Raw genomic sequence first — 24,553 nt, 5'->3', positions numbered from 1 at the left:
ATACATGAGCAAATGAAATAAAAATCATCCCAAAGTTTTGGTTCTCCCTTTACATGCATCCCCTCAACTCCATGTGAAAAAATGACGAGAAAATAATACCAGCCACAACCTTTCTCGTGAAATGGATCTTAAACTTCATGATTTCATGTGCGGAGAACAGAAATCCAATACATACACTGCGCAAAAAAATTATCGCATATTCTGAAAATCTCAATTTTAATGAAAGTTAACTCTACAGCTCGGCAACGACGGTTCATACTCAAAATGAGTGATCTTAAAATGTTCTGATCTAATCCTTCACAGATTTCTCCGAGTGTGATTCCTAAGTCATTAAGAGTAGCTGGATGATTTTCTGAACTTCTCAGCCTTCTATTGAGGTTGTCCCAAACCTGCTCAATTGGATTGTGATCTGGACTTCTTGCTGACCATTCCATTCGAGAGACTTCAACCTCTTCAAGGTACTCCTGAACGATGCGCGCACGATGGGGTCTGGCATTATCGTCCATAAAAATGAAATTTTCACCAATGTATGGGGCAAATGGAACTACATGCTCTTCAAGAATGTTCCTTATATACTTATCAGCATTCATAGTTCCATTATCAACGAGCACTAGGTCTGTGCGAGCAGTCAAAGATATTCCACCCCATACCATAATCGATCCTCATCCGAAAACCTGTAGTATTCAGGAAATTGCACTGAGCATATCTTTCATGTGGACGTCTGTATACAAGGGAACGTCGATCACAATGGTAGAGGCAGCATCTAGACTCATCTGTGAAGAGAACTCTTTCCCAATCGGCCTCTTCCCAATGGATATGCTCTCTCGCAAAATCCAAAGGCGCCCTTCGATGGGCTGGGCTAAGAGCTGGGCCTCTTGCCGCGACACGAGGCCTTAAATCATATTCTCTGAGGCGATTTCTTATTGTCATGAGTTTGCTCAAGCTGAATTTGAAGGAGGAGAGCGGTTGCAAACCGTTGTCTCAACGAAGAAACTATCAAGTAACGTTCTTGAATGGCAGTCGTTACCCGTGGTCTACCCTGTCCTGGTCTTCGGACATTCATACCTGTCTCCCTGAATCGCTGCAATATTCTGGACACACTTGTATGGGAAACTCCAAACCTTTCTGCAATTCTTGTGTATGTCCACCCTTCTTCTCGCAAAACTACCGCTTGGGCACATTCCTCTTGGGTCAAATTGCGTGTATCGCGTTGCATAGCGATCGATTGTAGAAAATCAAACAAAAGAAAAACTATTGATCACTAGAATTGATCGAGAACAACTGATTTTAGAATGGAGCCAATACATTCAAAATCTGATAATATCATCTTTTTTTATTCCTGCTGGGAAAAAATATCTGTATTGAAGAAAACCGTTGAAAGTGGATAACATATGCATGCATAATTCTGATAAAAATAATTATCATTGAGAACACCTTCAGTTATAGAATAAATTTGAGATTTCCATAAGGTGCGTTAATATTTTTGCGCAGTGTATAAAATAAAAATCCATACAAGAAAGTTAGGTTTAACTTCTCCACCCCATTTTTTCTGAATTGTGCTCTGGGCTGATTTTTATTTCAGTTGATCAAGTAGGTATATCGAAAACTTTCCAACATTTTTATGAGAGTTATCAATCTAATGTTGGTCATGCAATAAACGTATGTAAACGTCTTTCTTAAGTTTACTAATCCTTTCAACATTGAGCTCACATTGTAAAACTGTCATTACAATCAAATAATTTTACCTGCAACGTTTTGAATATTCAATAAACTATAAAACAATATTTTTTACTATCATTACGTCCACGTCCATTGGCGTTGACTGCCATTGGGCTAAGGGCGCAAAACAAAAATTCTAAACAAGGTGGATTTAATGCCTGTGAATAATAATTAAGGAGAATTGTATTCAATAATTGTCTGGAATTTAATCGATCTTGGTGCCACCGTACGATATAGACGATTTCTTCTTACCCCATCTTTTTCGGGATTTTTCGAAGATTGAATTTGGACACGCGTATCTCCCAAAAAAATCATTGTAGATATAAATGCTACACCTTTCCTGAAAGAGCAGGTCTTCTTGTAATAAATCTAGAAATTTCATCAGCAGTGGCGCTTCCAGAAATTATTTTGGGGTGGGGGTATAATTTTATATATGAAATTCTGTGAGGTGTTTGTTGATATAAAATAAATAGGTGTATCATTAAAATTGTAATATAAGCTACATATATGTTTGAGAGAAATCTACTTTGAAACTTATTCCCATTTGAAAAGGGAAATAAAATAATTTTTTCTACAAGCGTGCGCGTTCAACCTTTTTCCCGCACGCATTCCAAGTTGCAAAGAGTCACTTTCCGAAAACGTGCGGGAAAAACGCCTCTTATTTCTTTCCCGCACGCATTTGCGTGCGGGAATGGATTAGCAGGGGTTTTTCCCGCACGCAAATATTATAGAGTAAATTAAATTCTATCATGTTTCTATGCACAGAACGTCAACGATGAGAAACCCATAGTAATGACATGCAGAATTACGTCTGTCATTATATATGAATTAATCAAATGAGATATGATCTGTTTCGTGAAATGGAAACATTTATATATTTCAAGCGCTTGTAGAAAAAATATTGTTCCTAACTCTTGCGTTAAGTGTCTTGCCCGCACTCAACTGCTTACCTGAACTCTGCTTCGCATCGTTCGGGCAACGGCAGTTTCGTGCGGGCAAGTGTCACTTTCCGCACTTGATAGGAAAATAACTATTTCGACATTTGAAAAATACACTGCGCAAAAAAATTAACGCACATTATGGAAATCTCAAATTTATTCTACAACTGAAGGTGTTCTCAATGATAATTTTTTTTATCAGAATTATGCATGCATATAAAATCAGTTGTTCTCGATCAATTCATGTGATCAATAGTTTTTTTTCCGTTTGATTTTCGACACTCGATCGCTATGCAACGCGAAACACGCAATTTGACCCAAGAGGAATGTGCTCAAGCGGTAGTTTTGCGAGAAGAAGGGTGGACATACACAAGAATTGCAGAAAGGTTTGGAGTTTCCCATACAAGTGTGTCCAGAATGTTGCAGCGATTCAGGGAGACAGGTATGAATGTCCGAAGACCAGGACAGGGTAGACCACGGGTAACAACTGCCATTCAAGATCGTTACTTAAGAGTTTCTTCGTTGAGACAACGGTTTGCAACCGCTCGCCTCCTTCAAATTCAGCTCGAGCAAACTCATGAGGTACAAATTAGCACTCAGACAATAAGAAATCGCCTCAGAGAATATGATTTAAGGCCCCGTGTCGCGGCAAGAGGCCCAGCTCTTACCCCAGCCCATCGAAGGGCGCGTTTGGATTTTGCGAGAGAGCATATACATTGGGAAGAGGCCGATCGGGAAAGAGTTCTCTTCACAGATGAGTCTAGATTCTGCCTCTACCATTGTGATCGACGTTCCCTTGTATACAGACGTCCACATGAAAGATATGCTCAGTGCAATTTCCTGAATACTACTGGTTTCTGGGGAGGATCGATTATGGTATGGGGTGGAATATCTTTGACTGCTCGCACAGACCTAGTGGTCGTTGATAATGGGGCTATGAATGCTGATAAGTATATAAGGAACATTCTTGAAGAGCATGTAGTGCCATTCGCCCCATACATTGGTGAAAATTTCATTTTTATGGACGATAATGCCAGACCCCATCGTGCGCGCATCGTTCAGGAGTACCTTGAAGAGGTTGAAGTCTCTCGAATGGAATGGTCAGCAAGAAGTCCAGATCTCAATCCGATTGAGCAGCTTTGGGACAACCTCAATAGAAGGCTGAGAAGTTCAGAAAATCATCCAGCTACTCTTAATGACTTTGGAATCCAACTCGGAGAAATCTGGGAAGGATTAGATCAGAATATTTTAAGATCACTCATTTTGAGTATGAACCGTCGTTGCCGAGCTGTAATTAACGCAAGGGGTGGAAATACCAAGTATTAAATCACTTATCAGCATTTCAGTATTTTGAAAATTGTTCATTTCTCTTCTTTCACATAAGATTCGGTGAAATCCTGAATTTTTCTTCCATTTAATGTGTCTTGTTTCGTTCAAAACCTTCCCGAGAGAACATAAAAAATAAGTTATAAAGTCAATGTAGAGTTGACTTTCATTAAAATTGAGATTTTCAGAATGTGCGTTAATTTTTTTGCGCAGTGTACAATTGACTGAAATAAACTTCATTAATCTGAATTTCAATTGATGCTTTCTGAATTACAACTGGAAATGGTGTAGTATTACTTACTCTGTAGTATTTATACTATGTTTTTAGAGCCTCAGCTGTAAAATCCATTGCTCAGTTGAGCTTTATCATAAGTTTTCGATATATCTTCATTACCCGTATGTTAGAGATTGAATTTTTTCAGAATGCTGTTTCCAGGAGGAGCAACTTTCTTCAATGAATCGAAGGGCTATGCAGAAGCGGCTAAGATAATATTTCGGTTAGCCGAGGAGCTTAATGATAGGGGAATCTATTACCCCCTGATTGGTATTTGTTTAGGAATGCAGGTATTAGCATTTGCCTCAGCTGGTGGGAAGGACATTCGAATTGGTTGTGATGCCATGAAGGTGTCGCTCCCATTGGAATTCGACCCAAGTAGGTTTCTCGTGAGAAATATTGAGAAAATTGCAACATGATGATTTTATATTATATTAATTTGTAATAAGGGCATTTCATCGACGCCTCTCCCCTTATTTCGCGCCACTGACTTGATCTGATTCATTTGTTGTAATTCATTTCAATTAGGCCCAACATTACATGAATGTACACATTTTCGGATGAATAGAAATATTCAGGGAATTAATTTCATCATCAGATCAGACTCAATTTCGAATACGGAACCTTTCAGAAAAATGTAAGGTGTGAAAAGGTGATTCTGTGGTGTAAATTAAAGTGGGTTTTAGTTATGAATGGTTTTGAAAAACCTCTCCCTGGAAAAGTTACACTTTTCCGAAAATTAACAAAAACAATATTTTTCTTTTTTATTTTCCCAGTGTATTAAGCTAAAGTCTTGGTAAACTTGGTAAATATCGTTTGTCAATGAAATTACGTATGTTGGAATTTTTTCAACCCTGAAGTATGCTCAGAAAGAGTTGAAATAGTAAAACTCTAAGATATTTTTTCTTACAACTTTTTTTATGATGAAAATTTTCCTTTTAAAAATATGGCTGAAAAGCCCAATTCTATGGAGGGTACCCTCCATACCCAACTCATATACTAACTTTTTTATTTCTGACAGTTTTTTTGACAACTTGAGCATTTACGAAAAAAAAAATGCAATGCATTTTCAAAAAGATGAGCTAAATCGAGGGTGTTTTGCCTTAATATCTATATTCCATTCACTTTTATTTTAGCATTCGGTTGGTCATGGAAATTCGACACATTTCACTCTGTATAGTACGAAAATGTGGGGTTATGACACTTGTCAAAACATTTTTGGGTTTTAAATCAACGCTATGTTGCCCGTTCTACGTAAAAGTTTTTGTTATTACGTATTTTATCACAATGTCGAATCTCTTCGGAAAATATGTGACGAATATAATTGAAGTTTATACAAACTGATTGAAGGCATACCAAATCCAGTTATTTGCATGGAAAATACAAGAGAGCAGTATAATATCATAATATGCACTAGCTTGAGGAGAGTTAATGTTCGTTATCTTCTTTGGCTAAAGTTTGAATACGTTACATCAGATGTAGATTTCAAAAATATTAACCCGAAGATGAAATGCATATGATGCAGTGGTTGGGAATGGGTATCTCCCGAAGAAATTAACAGATAATTACAAGAATGTTAAATTCTTCAACGAAAATCATCTTGCATCAATATAAGTAAAAGTAATTAAAGTTTCAAGTCAAGATGAACTTCACCTTCGAACAAAAATTTCACATGAGTAAACAATTAACAGGAAAACTGGCGCGTATTTGTGGCTGTTCATCTTAATACATTGATATAATAATAATAATTAGGTATTTATTGGTACCTTAAGACATTTACAATGTATAGGACAAGTCAAATGTAAAATAGAAAAATCAATTTTCGAGAACTTATTCTACGATTACTCAAACATAAAATTCTCAAATGCCTTCACATTTTTGGGTCTCCCAATAGAAGGAAATTCTTTGTCATCCTCTTCATTCACAATCTTTCTGACTGTGGAAATATTCAGCTGAAATATAAGTCGTTTAGATTCAGATGAAATATTATATGAATTCTCTTACATTGAATATGTTCGCTACCATCTGACGTATTGTGGATTTTAGAATATCAGGGTATAACTATTTGAATGAGCGGACCTGAATTCTAAATAGCACTTTCCGAAACCCTGCCTCTTTTTTCAATCACTTTCGGCATTTTCGTAATAAAAATTGATATTAGTTGTGGCAACGGCGTTATGACATCAACGACATTTCATGAGTGCCAACCTTACTCCGTTCTAGTTACAAAAACTTGAGAAAATTATTTCATGGCCAACCGACTGTTAAAATAAATGTGAATGGAGTATAGTAGTTTGTGCTTTGCAATGACAATCATAAAAACAATAGTATCGATACCAGCATTGTAGGAATAAAAAAGTTGAGGTATTAATTAATTCGGCTTTTCAGCCATATTTTTTTTTAAGTTTATATCTTAGAGTTTTACTATTTCAACCCTTTCTAAGCATATTTCAGGGTTGAAAAAATTCCAACACATTAATTTCATTGACAAATGATATTTACCAAGTTTCGTGTCTTTAGCTCAAATACAAAGGAAAATAAAAAAAGAAAAACTTTTTTTGTTAATCTTTCGAGGAGTTTTAAAAAAAAAGTTATATCAATTACCCTCCTTACTTTTCCTCAGAATCACCCTTCACATTTTTTCCATGTAATTCAGATACACATATGAAGAAAAACTGTACGTCCAATTTTTTTACGTATAATATATTCTTTAACTTAATTTGGGTGCCCTGTTTAAGCATAATTATTGTGATTGTTGCCTATAATTAGGTTCAAATTGAGTTTTTTGTAAAACTTTTTGGTCGCTTTCGGGGAATATGAAAGGATTCAGGCAAATATGGAGGATGTCGCAAATGAATGCAACAAAATTTGGTCACAGATTGTCGAGACAAAATTAGGAGACTCTTGTTTTAGCATTTTGCCAGAATTTTGCTCCCTGGTAAATATAAAATCTGTGACCAAATTTTGTTTAATCAATTTCGGGATGCCCTGAAAATGAAGAAACAGTCCAAATACTCAACATTATTTTTTCAGACTACAGTGAAAGCAGGGTTTTCAAGGATACCCCAAAAGAGATCCTGTCAGATTTGAGGGATAAAAACGTAACGTATGACTACCACAAGTACTGTTTGACCGAGATGAGAATAACCTCACTGACATCTGGCGGATTGTGACGAGAAATGAGGATATTCACGGAAAAAAATTCATATCCATCATGGAGCACAAGAAATATCCATTTTACGGATTTCAGTTTCACCCGGAAAAATCAAAATTCGAGTTCCAGGAGAGTCTGAGGATCCCACATGACTTGTTCAACAGAAGGGTCTCACAATTTTTCGCCGATTTCACCGTGGGGGAGTGCAGTAAGAACAACAACACTTTTCCGGATAGGAACATCGAGCATAGGTCCCTGATATATAATTTTAATGTCGTATTGGGCCCCATCAATTGTAGTTATTTGCAGCTTTATTTATTCACCGACAGTGAGCCTGCACAATATCATCTCATCTGAGCTTTTAAGAACGAAAATTAAACTGATTTACAGTTTTGGTCTAACTGAATCGACCGCTATATTTTACATGGCAACATAACAGGGAGGTAGATTTTTTTAAACGAAATGCGTTGTTGATTTGAGACCTTTTCGTTACTGATTGGGGCTGATTTTAAATTATCAGGTTGAACTTGTTGATTTCAAAAAAAAGTTAGACTGAAGTTCCAGTACTATAAAATTTGAGAATAGATTATTAATTTCGAAACTTGTAAGTATGGAAGGACACTTCCTTTTCAAATTGTTTCAACAATTTCATCAGTGTTATCTAGGAGGTTCTACTTGTTTTTCATTGGTAGTTGTGAAGTTGTTGGTAGTTCGTTTTGAAAAGTATTTATACAGGGGTTGAATATTAATTTCAATTTTTAAATTCTATCCAAACGGATTAAGTGATAATGTTTTATTCAAAGAGAGTTTTTACTTTTCTATTAGATGCAAGATTTTATTTTTAATGATTTTTATCGTTTGTTATTTCAGAATTTTATTATACCTATAAAAGGATGCCTTTACAGTGTTTCCTGAAAGTGAGAGATATATTCAATAAAATGGTTGTGAAAAAAATGCATGGACTGATAGATTTTCATTTTAAAATTTCCAATTAATACCTATTCTCCATCCTCATTATACAGAGTGAGTCTTTGACTCTTACAAATATTTTAACAGTAGATTCTCGAGGTCAAAAGAAACACTTTTTTCTCTTACCATTTTTTCCGAATCGGTTCGGTTTAAAAGATACAGGCTGCTGAAAAACCATGCAAAAAATGTTATTTTTAGTAGTTCTATCTCACAAACGGTTTTATCGAATGAAATGAATTTAGGAATATAGTTGTTCAGTTATTTGATGAATCTTTTTCCAACACAAGATATTACCTCGCGTCTTCCAGTTTTCTCATTAGGACCATTACGTACCATAAAAATTCAAAGAACTCTTGAAACTAAGTTGGACGCTATCTAATGAATATTTGAACGTTGTGTTAAATAAAAGTATTCTTCATATTTTCTCGTATAATGCGCCCTTTTGGAGTGATTTGATGTTAAAAAATTAAAAATATCTGTGAAATTCGAAAAATTGGGTACTTTGGCTGAATACAACTCTGTTAAAAAGATCGACAGATGTGTAGTGTCTCAGATTTAGCTAGTTTCGGAAGGCATAGCTTAGTATGAAAACTTAAAATGGCTATATCTTTTTATCAGGGCCGAATCGAAAAAAATGGTATAGGAAAAAAGTACCCAATTTTTCAAATTTCATAAATACTTTTTAATTTTTGAACATAAAATTACTCGAAAACGGCGCATTATACGAGAAAATATGAAGAATACTTTTATTTTTCAAAACGTTCAAATATTCATAAGATAGGGTCCAACATAGCTTCAAGAGTTGGGTTCATTGGATTTTTGGTAATTTTTTGGTACGTAATGGCCATAATGAGAAAACTAAAAAACCTGAGCATTTCTTTTGTGTTGGGAAATGATCAATCAAGTAAATGAAATACTATATGTATTCCGAAATTCATTTCATTCGATGAAATTGTTTGTTAGATAGAACTAAAAATAATATTTTTTCATGGCCTGTATCTTTTGAACCGAGACGATTATGAAAAATGATCTCAAGAATCTACTGTTAAAAAATTTGTACGAGTTGAAGACAAACCCTTTATACATATTTCAAAAGCAACTTTCTGAAGAGTAAAAAAGAATAAATGCAATATCATTTTCAACTTTCGACGAGGAGTTCAAATACTTCGCGTTCTGAATTGTGTCTTCACTACTTGTCATCATTAAAGAAAAAAAATCTTGATATGCTTTAATTTACCAGAAGTAGTAAATATAATTTAAAATTTCCCAATAAAATATTGGCTATTGGAAAAAAAGATGATTTCACCGAAAATGTGGGAGCTTCTTTTAGGTAGGTATTATCAAGAAATTGTTTTTGGATTCCAAGGATTTTCAATCAACTTTTATTGTTGAGTTTTTTTTCTCTATTTATATTCCGCAATTTTTCCGATATTTTTGGGTCATTGTTCTCGGAAATAAAAGGAAAATTGATGATGCCGAATTTTCGAACAAATTCTAAATTCGAAATTTCCAATTTCGAATTTTCTTAACAGAAGCTACTCTTAAAATCTCAATAGTATAACAAATTATTATTATCATTTACCTTCTATAAGTTAGATCGAATCATCAACGTTAAGATGAAATTTTTACATTTATATACTGCAGAATAACCGGTGAGGAACTATAGGAAGGAATTAGGTACCTATATTGAAAATTTGGGTTGAAGGTGCTTAAGAGAACAGTCCCTATTCAATATATTATGTATTTCCAACCACCACATAATAAAACCTCAATTCGAAAAAAATATGAGATGATAAAAAATTTTAATTCAGTTTGAATTTTTATTCCTATTCTGAAAATGTCACAAATTCTTTGGCAAAGTATAAATGGTAACATAATAGCATTATGAATGACATCACGTAGGACCTACCACTCTATAAAAAAAGAACAAGCTAGAACACTTGTGTGTTTGTGCTAATATCATATAAATAGTTCAATGGTTTGTACTTTTATGTACCCGTTCACGTAGATGAGGTATGTAGATATAAACATTGAATAACCTGCCAATACTCATTGATATGAAAGAAACTTTATTCAGCCGCTATTATAGCTATCAGGAGTTTTTTCAAATATAAAGTACCCATGTACCCACATAAGTTAGTCTGTTCTACGAATGAATCTCACTTTAATCGGATACTTTGTCCTCAGCACCAAATCAGCTATACATTGTATCGTTTCCGGTGTATCAATTGGTTCCAGAATATAATTTCGAAGAATAGCGGTTAAGAAGCTTTTCATTTCCATCATTGCGAATTTCTGACCTAAAACGTGAAAACATGTAGGAATTGGGAAGTGTAAATTCCCCTTTTAATGGGGGATTGAAGTTATAATGGATCATTGAAGTATACTTGATGTTTCTGAAACTGGGCGTTATTCAAAAAAATCATTCATGAAAATTAGTGATTTTTCCATCACTTTTTTTTCTATGACTTTTTCTGTACGACTATACTCACCTATACAATTTCTGGGTCCAGCGCTGAATGGTATATAGGCATAGGGATGCTTGTGTAGCACATTTTCCGGCAGAAATCTATCAGGATCGAATTTTTCAGGATTTGGATACAGATCAGCTCTCCTGTGCATCTCGTAAATCATAATTAATAATGTGCTATCTTTCGGTATAATAAGCCCGCCGTCTAAAATAATGTCCTCCTCCGTTTTTCTGCTTATTTTGGGAACACTGGGATAAAGTCTTAAGGTCTCCTTGATACATCGTTCCAAGTATCTCAATTCCTGAAGATCTGAAGCGGTTGGATCTCTATCGTCGTCCCCGAAAACAGATTTCAGTTCCTCATAAATTTTATCCTGAATAATAAAAATTGAAAAGTTGATATGATATGGGTGAACGAAGAAAAATGAAAAGATTAGTGAAGGGTTTAACAATTAGAACGATTTGTTGGAATTTGAAAATTGTAATGTAATGTTATATACAGGATGAGTCTCTGACTCATACAAATAATGTTAACAGTAGATTTGACTCAAAAGAAACACTTTTTTTCTTTATCATTTCTTCCGATACGGTCCTGATAAAAAGATATAGCCATTTTAAGTTTTCATAATGAGATGTGTCACCCCTGGAAAAACAAAACTACCTTCAGAATATCTAGCTTAATCTGCGATACTAGATACTACATATCTGTGGATGATCTTTTAAACAGGGTTGTATTCATCCAAAGTACAGGGTGGGCAAATTTCGATGTTTTAGCACTACAGCTTTTAAACCAGTGGAGATAGACAAAATCTGATACCCCATTCTCTTTTTCTGAGCAACTAATAAGAGTAGCAGTCATTTTTGGCCACCTTCTTTTGTTTTCGAGTTATAAGCGAAAATTGGAAAAATGGCGATTTCGAAATAAATTTATATCTCCGCTAATACTGATGATAGAGCTTTGGAATTGAAACATTATACAGGCACTTTTTTAAGTAGAATCCAGTGGCGTGCTTGCCTTTTTAGCAGGATTTTTAATTACGAAGCTATGACCCAAAGTTATGTTTTTTTAAATGGGAACACCAGATTTCTGTGCAATTTTCTGGAAGCTTAATTATATAATATATATATAATTATATTTAATATAACATCATATAATTTGTATCAGTGTAAACAATAGAAAATGGTCAAAAACCTTTTTTTCTCAATTTTTCTATGGTTCTATGGTCTCCTTCCGGCAATGTCATTCTTTTCTGTCTACTTTTTACCAATTTTCACAAAATTTGAATTTTGGAGAAATTGAGTAAGAAGCATAGAAATGAAAGGACTAATAGAAGGAGACTGAGGGAAAGATAAGATGCTACATTTTTCTATTCTCATCAAAAGTTTAAACCATAGAAATATTGAGAAAAGAGGTTTTTGACCATTTTTTATTATTTATATTAATACAAACCATATGATGTTATATATTTTTGAAATCAGTAAAAATTTAGCATTCAAAAAATTGCACAGAAATCTAGTGTTCCCATTTAAAAAAACATGACTTTGGGTCATAGCTCCGTAATTAAACATCCTGCTAAAAAGGCAAGCACGCCACTGGATTCTACTTAAAAGAGTGTCTGTATAATGTTTCAATTTCAGAGCTCTATCATCAGTATTAGCGGAGATATAAATTTATTTCGAAATCGCCATTTTTCCAATTTTCGCTTATAACTCGAAAACAAAAGAAGGTGGCCAAAAATGACTGCTACTCTGATTAGTTGCTCAGAAAAAGAGACCGAGAATGGGGTATCAGATTTTGTCTATCTCCACTGGTTTAAAAGCTTTAGTGCTAAAACATCGAAATTTGCCCACCCTGTACATACCAAATTTTTGAAATTACTCGAAAACGGCGCATTATTCGAGAAAATATGAGGAATCCTTTCATTTCACAAAACGTTCAAATATTCATCCGATAGCGTTCAAGAGTTGGGTTCTTTGAATTTTTGGCATTTTTATGGTGCGTAATGGTCATAACGAGAAAATTTGAAGACGTGGGTGATATCTTGTGTCCGAAAAAGATTAATAATATAAATGAAAAACTATATTCGAAAATTCATTTCATTCGATAAAACCGTTTGTGAGAACTAAAAATAACATTCCCCATACAGGCTTTCAACAGCCTGTATCTTTCTAACTGAGCCGATTCGGAATAAACGGTAAAGTAAAAAATTGTTTCTTTTGACCTCAAGAATCTACTGTTAAAATATTTGAACGAGTCAAAGACTCACCCTGTATAAAAATAATATCCATTGAATGGGGAATTCTCCTCAATTTGGGTTATCACAGCATATACAAATTCAAAATGAATAATTATGGGTTTCGTTCATGAATTTTTCGAATGCAACGCGGAAATTATCCAAAATCATTCTTCAAATATAAGTTTTAAAATTTAAATGGCTTCGTTTCTAGTTTACGATTTGACAATAGCGTCTACTAGAAAATAAAAAGAAAAATGGCTTGTTTATAATATGAAATCTGTTGATTTACAGCCATCATAAGTGGCGTACTCACTGGCGAGCCCCAACAGCAACCGGCCATAAGAATCCCATAAAATTTTACGACCTTCATCGTTCATCGCAGACTTCATAGCCATCTTTGTCTATCTCATCAAGATAGTGTATTTGTTGCCCTTTATTATCAACGCATATTTCAGTCGATGTTGCCGACTTGTGCAATAGAAACGAAACTCTTTAAATTTTAAATACCCATTTCTATTTTTCATTTTTAAGTACTTAAAATAATTTTTTTTTGGAAACGGTTGAAATGGCTACTGAAAATGTGACGTTTCAAAGATATTTCATGAAAAATACATTGCATTCTGACTTTCTTCAGAAGGAGTATTCCCTATTGCGAACAAAAATCACATAATCTTGCTAGAGTGAACGGTTCTAGAGTTACAGGGGCTGTAATAGTGATAATTGTTCGTATTTTCGGAATATGTATTTGGCGAAAGGTGCAATTATCACTATTATTTTACAGGGTTCAATTTTATGGTGTCAAGATCTGAATATTAATAACTTACTTGACATTCTCTGTTATTTGCCAGAAGCATCAAAGAAAATGATAGTGCGACTGCCGTGGTATCATGACCCTGGAATATGAGTTGAATTCAGAATTGAGAAACTCTTTTATCATCGAAATTCCTAGAATAGCTCTTCGAAATAACTTATTCATATAGGGAGATCATATACAGGGTGTATTTGAAGGTGAGGCTTTTTTTCAAACAGAAGGTAAAACTGGTCAAAATGAAGCGTTTCACCAAAAATCACCTATACCAAACTTTCAAAATGACAAAGCTGATAATGATAACTGAAATAATAGATCCTAACACGACCCTAGACCGTTTGTTAGCTAAATTATCGCGAAGCAGTGGAAAAAAACTTATCTTCTGATTCGAACATGTGGTTTCGTTTAGGATATTGGCTCGTTCGATATTTACGTGGTAATGAAATTGGAAACTTAGGATTGCCGAATAGTTGTCATTATTTTTTAGTAACTTACACGATTTTATGGAATGGCTCATTCGGTACCAACTGACAGAAGAGACTTAGTGGACACAAGTGCAAAAAATGGAATAATACTTCAAAATCTAACCAAATTCTTCTAAATTATTCACGAACTTTTTCGCTATGGACATCTTCTTATTCGAACACTGCAACAATCGTCGTAAAAATGGGATGAAATGGGAAAACATCATAGCACTTTTTCAACATAATTAACATAAGCACTTTCAAGAAACTGCCTCGATTTAGTACATTTTTTTCCACCCTAAATTGCACGATACAACAATTATGATTCTCTCAAAAGTGAACTGATGCATCTAATGCTATGAACTTGGTACTGAACCATTCATTATCCAGCCATATGTTTATGTTCTGTTTCGTTTTTCCGAAGCCGAAGTCACCTTCTACAGTCCCGTACTGAAATTCAATGAAATTTTGTCGAATTTCTAGGGTTTGTATCTCAGCCATCTTGAATATTTTATATAGAAAATTTTTGGTGAAACGACTTATTTTCATGAGTTCTACCTTCTGTCAAAAAAAAGCTTCACCTTTGAAAACACCCTGTGTATTATAAAATAAGATTTGTTTTCCTCCACCTCTACGGTATAAATTCATGTTGATCAGAAGATTATAGCGAGAAACCGTATTTTGAAGATTTACAGTGAAAATTATGTAAGCAAAGATCTGTATAGCTTAATTGAAAAATTTTTTGAGTAGAATTTTCCATAGTTTAATTCTAATTAGAAATTCGAATTTTTGAATAAAGTGTGATAATTTCAGATTACATTTTTAAAATTTTTCAATGATCTGTTGTTTTTGAATTACCTACTTTTCCTAGATCTATTCAGTGTCTCTTCAAACTTTCAGAAACCATAACAATCTATGCATATAATGAACTATTTTATAGAAATACAAGCACAATTCTTATATTAAAAAAATGACATCTCCTGCTTCTCAACAACATATTTTTCGAATTTTAAATAGCAGTTACCCCTCACCTCAAACACGAAAGTATCGACTTCTTCCCTTATTCCTTCATCATCAATATCTTCCCCACGCCTCTGAGCAGAAATTAGCAGATCTAGCATTGGCTCCTTCTTTTTACTTGAATCATCGTTTATGCTTATTTCCTCATGACTGATGAAGGTTTTTTGACGGGCATCGATCACGGTTCTTGTGAATTCATGGAGGATATCCAAAACTTGTATGTGCTTCCGGTAATATTTAGAAAAACGATGTATTGCATCTACCAACAGCCAAGTTTTGGCCACCCTATCTATTGCCATAATTCCATATTCTCGAACTGCCCAACGATATTTCTCTCCGTTCGCAAGCTCACTCAATTTGGTCCCCATGGCTGTCTCTGGAAGGAATTCATTGATATATACAGTGTGAACCATTTATGGAATAAAATTCTTTGTGTCCTTATAGTTGGGGAGCCGAAGAGGGAAATTTGGGATTTACTCGAGCGTGTCAGATTAATATAAAGGGACATACCTTGGACCCTGTAGAGTACCTCTACCAAAAATTAGACCTGTACATAGGGGAAATTGTCTAGGACAACCTGTCAGAATAGTAAAAAAAAAACGATCATTGTACATACTCGAGCGTGTCAGATTAAGATATATGTGGTTAATAAATTATATGTTGAAAAGTATATATTCTCTTGATCTGACAATTTAAGCGTGTCGAAAATGTCTGGGAGGGCGCCAAAGTTGCAAAAAAAAAAACGTCACTTGTACATTCTCGAGCGCGGTGGAGTTTTTTTTTATCTTGAAGCTAATGATTCAAGAATAACGGAAAAAATATAATCTGACAGTTTAAGCAAGCCGAAACAATAAAAATTGGCCATAAACGTCACAAAAATCAGTGTTTTTGAATTATCTCCTTCCCTGGGCTTCAAATCTTTTTGGCATTCATTATAAAAGTTGTAGAGCATAACATTTTCTATAAATTTTGTCCCAAGCAATTTTTTCTACGTTCAAATGTTTTTGAGATATATGGCGATTAATGCGAGGCGTTTGGCAATACATACTGAAGCGAAAATTCACTCGTTGGAAAATAGTACATTCTAAGGTTCAGTCACAGACAACACTAAAATTTTCGTGACTAAATTCGAAATTGTCATCATAGAAATACCTTGTCATTTTGACAATTGTAGATTAGACTGGGATTCTACATTGACCTTGCCTTTTCGCATGTGTGGCTAAGCTTCTCGCCCTTATCGCCCTCTAACTCGAGAAGGTTAAGAGTATGTAAAATTGCTTCAGACAAAAGTTGTGTAGAATTTTATTATCTACAACTTTCATAATGAATACAAAAACGATTAGAGGTACAGGGAGGGAAATATTCCAAAAAAGGGATTTTTATCATCTTCAAAGTGTCAGATTAAGAAAACCCCCCCTGATTTGTGTCAGATTAATGGGTCAACAAGTCTACAACACCCAGATTAACCATCTGTATGAAAATCTAACACGCTCGAGTATGTACAAGTAACGATTTTTTTTTACATTTTCAAAGGACCGCTGTGATCTTGCGTCACGTCTAAATTGTCAGTCCCTTGAAAAGTAGCTTCCTTTGGGTCCAATTAACCTATCCTCCAAAAATCTGATACGCTCGAGTATGTACACCTGACGATTTTTTTTACATCTTTGAGACCCTGCAGACGCTTTCCCCACCGCTGAAATTGCATACATCATAGAACCTTTTTTTCTTTCTACAATCTAATCTTCAAAATCCACTAGGTCTCCACGACGCTCGAGTAAATCCCGATATAGCATCGTCGGCTCCCCAACTATCATACTAGCAAATTATTCAAAACAATGGAACACGTCAACTTTTAAATTCAATGATGCACTTCTTAAGCATAAATCTAAATATACATACAGGGTGATTCGTGCCAATCCAACACAGTCTGCCTTTTTAATTTTCTATAGAACAGCCCTGTATATTTTTTCGAAGCTCCTCAACAACTTGATTTCAAGAAACTATCAATGCTTGGTCTATTATTATGTATGATAACCTTGATAACCTGACTTCAACGAACTATATCATGTATGGTGTATTTATGAACAATACCGGCTGACTTGGTTGTTTGGCGATGTAGATACTATAAGATATGTATGAAATTCACCACATATTGTATCCAGGGTAAATTTGCTGATGATTTTCGAAGCATCTGTTTCATTGTGACTATGTCCTTTGAGGCTGTCAACAATCAATCTGCTTTCTTCATTGAATATGTGAAGGAACTTTTGCAATATATTGAAATGGAAAGCTGGTGTGAGCATTTTTCTTCTTGTATGCCATTTCTTGTCTGAAAAATTCGAAAGTGTGAGAAAGATTTTTGTTTTTTCCTAAGGTTGATAACGAATTTTTTATTTATTTCTTCCCAAATTGTGATGGCTACCACTTACCATTACTAGTCAGAAGACCATCATTTAGCCAAGGACGAACCATATTGTATATTACTCCTTTAGTGTTATTTACTGGACTTCTCAGTACTTGCTGTAAAACATAAGTGATACTTTTTCCACAAAAACGCCCCGTGCTCCCACAGATGAATGCATAGATATTATGTGAAATGTGCATTTGAGTGATGTCTGTTAAGTTTATAATATGTTATATGTTATATGTTATATGTTTATATTATTATTCTACTACAGTGATTCTATTTCACAGTTCTATTTGTTAGGCAAAAGGATTTCAAGATCAATTTGATCTTTATAATATTTCAATTATTTTTTTACTCTCCAGTAATGGGAAAAAAGGTTTCTTTTGACCTCAATACTACAAAAACTATACTCTGTATAGTATAGGTATGCCTTTAAAAAGTGAAAGATTAATTACTTTTATTATTCTCCGAATTCAATTTCAAATATCTATACAGGGTGTGTCATTGGTAGATAAACATACAGTAACCTAAGCTAGAGCTTAGAGCTGCTCTACGCCACTCCAGAAAACCCATATATGATAGGTCTAATCAATTCCATAACCGAGATACAGGGTGCTTCATGTATTCACCTAAAATTTCTCATAACTTTTAAACCAACCAGTATAGTCGGTTGATATTTGGAATATATGATTCACTTGCAGAGGTCGATAGATTCACATTTAAATTTCCAAAAAATTCCAGGTCCGCAATTGAAAAATATGGGACATCTTCCAAGCTGGGATTCAACACCCTGTATATCAAAATTTTTTTTTTGATTGAGATATTTGAAAAGAGCTGAAAAAAAAATCAATGAGATTCAGTAGATTTCATTGTCCCGCACGTTATTTTGCTCAAAGGAAACTCCCGGGAAAGCGAAGTGAGAAATGTTTTGGTTAAAAATCGTTCTAAGACAATCTGTTCTGTTTTTGAAGTAAGATTTGAGTGAGCAAGACACTAAGTTCGCACTTTGATCACAAATCTGAACACGCATTTGAATTTTAGGTAAATACATGAAGCACCCTGTATCTCGGTTATGGAATTGATTAGACCTATCTAATATGGGTTTTTTGGACTCGCCTAGGGTAGCTTTAGCTCAGGTTACCGTATGTTCATTTACCAATAAAACACCCTGTATAGCATTTACTTCCGATAACGCCAGATTCAATTTATCATGTTATATTCAGTTATTCGTCTTTAGTCCATTGTGATCACCTGATTCAACACGTCAAATGGTCATTGAGCCTTAGGTACGAATCGCTGTCACATATTTAATTTTTTTCTGTACATTTAAAGATCGTCTTTCTTATAAGTCCCAAAGAATGAGGAACATACCTCCAAAACATTTGGCTCTGATACCAATATGAGAGGAAAAAATGTCATCCAAATAACTGCTATTCCATTGCGAGAAGATTCATTGACAATGAGTGTCAATTTTCGAAAGACTTCCTCTGAAATTAAAAGAATTCTTTAAGGCATAATATTCATGAAAATAAAGTGAAATGAAAGGGACACCAAAAGATACCTCTATCGAAGGAGAGTAGTGATAGACCGGTTTCGCCCTTATTCGAACTCATCAGTAACACATAACCCATTCATTTATAAATGAATGTGACATTGGAGTGGGTAATGAAATATTTTTTGCCGTCTATACTGATAGTTATATCGAATTAGCTGGTTATTCTGATTATTATTAATCATGGTATCTTGTAATCATTGTATATCCCCAATTTTCATTGAAATTTCACAAACCTCTCTTTCCTAAACAGTGAAAATCATAGAAATCTGCATCCCACTCGGATATTATAATCATTCATAAAGTTCCTGTACTTCAATATGATATAAGAAAAATTAATATTAACTACTGAAAAAAATTGAACGAAATTTCGTTTATGGCTGTGAATCAAATAATGCCACCTCTGACAATCCCTCACTTTCTGGTGGAGTGCTCGCACTATGAAAACGAAAGGAGATCCTACAAAATAGAGTCGAACCTAAAGGAAATTCTACACAACTCCACAAACTTTGGAAATCTGATCAATTACCGTAAAGCAACACAACTGTACAGTCAGATTTGAAATTTTGCATTGTACACAAATAGTTAAAGAATAGACTGTAACCGTGTCAATGACCTTTGCAGTCGAGACACTTTACATAAATAAATAAATAAATAAATAAATAAATAAATAAATAGATAAATAAATAAATAAATAAATAAATAAATAGATAAATAAATAAATAAATAAATAAATAAATGAATAAATAAATGATGAAAGATTCACGTACCTGGACCTCCCAGTAAATCCAGAATGTTACCGACTAAAGGATAGCCTTTTCTTCTTGGAAGTTTTTTCACGTGTTTCACAAAACGCAAAAAATTTTTCAATCTGCCAAATTGAGTAAATAGGAATATCAGGAGAATTCCCAGCAAGAGCGCTGCTATCAACATTTCGACGTACGATGCAATTCAAAACGTTTTGAGCTGAATGAATATAATATCCATTTTGATTTATTATCACCATCATTAACCTTCGATAAACAAGAATGGGACAGAGCTATTGCTCTTTCAGATGTCACACGACACTGAGCGTTAATTTGAATTGAATTCATATTGAAGTTTCACAATTTCAATATGGAATAACCGAGGTGAACAACAAAGGATTCCGCAAGACTTTATGAATCGATAAGTGAACGAGGTACTATTTACTATTTCGAAGAGATTTCTTCAGCTGGAATTGAAATATTTCTACTGTCAGACCCAAAAATACTTATATTAGTCATAGTTATGAAAGTGCTTGAGCTGCCGATATAAAAAAAAACTATGGCTCAAATTAGATTGCAATATAAAACAAAAATAAAGAAGAGAAGTTATGATTCTATACAAAGTACCTATAAATCTCTCATTAGTTATAACTCATGAAAAAGCAACGGGTGTGAAGTTGACTCATAATTTTCGAAATTTTTTTGTGCTGTATCTGTGCTGTTTTTGCCTTTCTCTTCATTTCAAGATATTCCACCAAAGAGTTGATACTCTCAGATTCCACTATATGTATGAAATGGCCACCAAGCACCTTTACAAAATTTGGGTTTTAACAACCGAAATAGAATGTGCTTTGTACATACTGACTTGTGTGTTCGAATTTTGTAAGGCAAGGTCCATCTAATTTACAGGAAAATCTAAAATGAAAAAAAAAAGCATTTTGTTTTCTCGTCGAAAACGAGTCAATTTGCGGCATAAATATTTTCACGGAAATTAGTCGGCTTCTCTGGGAAATTGAAAAAAAAGTTAGTCCAGCAATTTTATTTTTTTTAAATTTACTATTTTGATGTGAGAACTTGTTGAAATTTTCTCGAAAATCGATAACTCTTAGAAATTTTGGGCTATAGGAAAACTATTCAAACTCTGGTCTAATCCACTCTCAGCGCATAATCTAAATTTTGAACCTAAAGGGTGGTCCGAAAGTGGTGAAAAACGATACCACTCTGCTCTTTCAAAGGAGAATTTTTATATCATACTTCTTCATGAAATTTGGATTTGATATCTTGAAAATTGTTCGAGGTGAAAAATGTTACCCATCTTTTTGTAATAGCAACACTTTTTCTTATTACCAATAAACCTACTTCGAATAGTAAAGAAACATGGTATTTTCCTACAAATTATTTTTTTGTGGAGACTTGAAAAGCCGGTATTTCTTAATTATGACCTCGTTAGTTGAGAACAACAATATTTTTTGTTTTGATAGTTATCGTACATCAAGTTCATTTATCGAACTTCGATTAACTTTTTTATGCGCTCTTTTTCCTATTTATAGGCACATAATTTCTCATCGTTTTACCCGAATATTCGTAAATGCCTAATTTTATGCTGGAAATGGTCCAAACGATAGAGTTGGACTCATTTATGATGAATTCCTGTTCAAAATTAATTTTGTATGTTTTTTCTTGCCGTAAAGTACCGACAGGAAGATTTTGTGCACAATATCTGATACATGATCAAATGAAATAAAAATCAACTCAAAATTTTGGTTATCCCTTTACATGCGTCCCCCCAACTCAATGTGAAAAAATGACGAGAAAATAATACCAACCACAACCTTTCTCGTGAAATGGATCTTAAACTTCATGATTTCATGTAGGGAGAACAGAAATCCGATACATATAAAATAAAAATCCATACAAGAAAGTTAGGTTTAACTTCTCCACCCCATTTCTTCTCACCCCTGAATTGTGCTCTGGGCTGATTTTTATTTCAGTTGAACAAGTAGGTATATCGAAAACTTCTCAACATTTTTATAAGAGTTATTGATCTAATGTTGGTCATGCAATAAACGTATGTACCTAAACGTCTTTCTTAAGTTTCCTAATCCTTTCAACATTGAGCTCACATTGTAAAACTGTCATTACAATCAAATAATTTTACCTGCAACGTTTTGAATATTCAATAAACTATAAAATAACTATTTTTACTATCATTACGTCCACGTCCATTGGCGTTGACAGCCATTGGGCTAAGGGAGCAAAACAAAAATTCTAAACAAGGTGGATTTAATGCCTGTGAATAATAATTAAGGAGAATTGTATTCAATAATTGTCTGGAATTTAATCGATCTTGGTGTCACCGTACGATATAGACGATTTCTTCTTACCCCATCTTTTTCGGGATTTTTCCAAGATTGAATTTGGACACGCGTATCTCCCAAAAAAATCATTGTAGATATAAATGCTACACCTTTCCTGAAAGAGCAGGTCTTCTTGTAATAAATCTAGAAATTTCATCAGCAGTGGAGCTTCCAGTAATTATTTTGGGGTGGGGGTATAATTTCATATTTGAAATTCTGTGAGGTGTTTGTTGATATAAAATAAATAGGTGTATCATTAAAATTGTAATATAAGCTACATATATGTTTGAGAGAAATCTACTTTGAAACTTATTCCCATTTGAAAAGGGGAAATAAAATAATTTTTCGACATTTGAAAAATACACTGCGCAAAAAAATTAACGCACATTATGGAAATCTCAAATTTATTCTTCAACTGAAGGTGTTCTCAATGATAATTATTTTTATCAGAATTATGCATGCATATATGTTATCCACTTTCAACGGTTTTCTTCAATACAGATGTTTTTTCCCAGCAGAAATAAAAAAAGATGATATTATCAGATTTTGAATGTATTGGCTCCATTCTAAAATCAGTTGTTCTCGACCAATTCTAGTGATCAATAGTTTTTCTTTCGTTTGATTTTCTACACCCGATCGCTATGCAACGCGAAACACGCAATTTGACCCAAGAGGTATGTGCCCAAGCGGTAGTTTTGCGAGAAGAAGGGTGGACATACACAAGAATTGCAGAAAGGTTTGGAGTTTCCCATACAAGTGTGTCCAGAATGTTGCAGCGATTCAGGGAGACAGGTATGAATGTCCGAAGACCAGGACAGGGTAGACCACGGGTAACAACTGCCATTCAAGAACGTTACTTGAGAGTTTCTTCGTTGAGACAACGGTTTGCAACCGCTCGCCTCCTTCAAATTCAGCTTGAGCAAACTCATGAGGTGCAAATTAGCACTCAGACAATAAGAAATCGCCTCAGAGAATATGATTTAAGGCCTCGTGTCGCGGCAAGAGGCCCAGCTCTTACCCCAGCCCATCGAAGGGCGCGTTTGGATTTTGCGAGAGAGCATATCCATTGGGAAGAGGCCGATTGGGAAAGAGTTCTCTTCACAGATGAGTTTAGATTCTGCCTCTACCATTGTGATCGACGTTTCCTTGTATACAGACGTCCACATGAAAGATATGCTCAGTGCAATTTCCTGAATACTACTGGTTTCGGGGGAGGATCGATTATGGTATGGGGTGGAATATCTTTGACTGCTCGCACAGACCTAGTGGTCGTTGATAATGGAGCTATGAATGCTGATAAGTATATAAGGAACATTTTTGAAGAGCATGTAGTGCCATTTGCCCCATACATTGGTGAAAACTTCATTTTTATGGACGATAATGCCAGACCCCATCGTGCGCGCATCGTTCAGGAGTACCTTGAAGAGGTTGAAGTCTCTCGAATGAAATGGCCAGCAAGAAGTGCAGATCTCAATACGATTGAGCAGGTTTGGTACAACCTCAATAGAAGGCTGAGAAGTTCAGAAAATCATCCAGCTACTCTTAATGACTCAGGAATCCAACTCGGAGAAATCTGGGAAGGATTAGATCAGAACATTTTATAATAAGATCACTCATTTTGAGTATGAACCGTCGTTGCCGAGCTGTAATTAACGCAAGGGGTGGAAATACCAAGTAATAAATCACTTATCAGCATTTCAGTATTTTGAAAATTGTTCATTTCTCTTCTTTCACATAAGATTGGGTGAAATCCTGAAGTTTTCTTCCATTTAATGTGTCTTGTTTCGTTCAAAACCTTCCCGAGAGAACATAAAAAATAAGTTATAAAGTCAATGTAGAGTTAACTTTCATTAAAATTGAGATTTTCAGAATGTGCGTTAATTTTTTTGCGCAGTGTATTTCTCCCAAGTTATCAATGGAGGGGATGCGTTCAGCTGAATTTGTGTTACATCAAGTCGATGAAAAAATAATGAAAATAGCATTTTTTCTCGATAGGTACATGGAGAAGTATAGATTCAAAAAGTAGTTTGTCAATCCGCTGTAACCTAATTAAGGTTGTTTAAAAATGTGTGATTTTTCGTTGACCTACACTAGAAGATCAAATACGTAGTG

At 34.5% G+C, this 24,553-nt stretch overlaps 1 protein-coding gene across 1 annotated transcript; it reads right to left on the bottom strand.

The window, feature by feature from the left end:
- Positions 1 to 10,103: 10,103 nt before the first annotated feature.
- Positions 10,104 to 20,336, bottom strand: LOC123322152 (cytochrome P450 4c3-like). The gene is made up of 8 exons (XM_044910011.1): positions 20,109 to 20,336; positions 19,158 to 19,273; positions 17,809 to 17,899; positions 17,526 to 17,708; positions 15,391 to 15,755; positions 13,912 to 13,980; positions 10,873 to 11,224; positions 10,104 to 10,680 (listed from the first exon to the last, which is right to left on the bottom strand). Exons 1-8 carry the CDS (start codon positions 20,269 to 20,271, stop codon positions 10,517 to 10,519), a joined length of 1,503 nt encoding a protein of 500 aa, XP_044765946.1. The 5' UTR covers positions 20,272 to 20,336; the 3' UTR covers positions 10,104 to 10,516.
- Between the last annotated feature and the right edge of the window lie 4,217 nt (positions 20,337 to 24,553).

The sequence above is a fragment of the Coccinella septempunctata genome, chromosome 1 (genome assembly GCF_907165205.1).
Source record: "Coccinella septempunctata chromosome 1, icCocSept1.1, whole genome shotgun sequence".
In the NCBI taxonomy this organism is placed as follows: Eukaryota; Metazoa; Arthropoda; class Insecta; order Coleoptera; family Coccinellidae; genus Coccinella; species Coccinella septempunctata.
The sequence above is the reverse complement of the archived record's forward strand: the minus strand, read 5'-3'. Positions and strand labels throughout refer to the sequence as shown.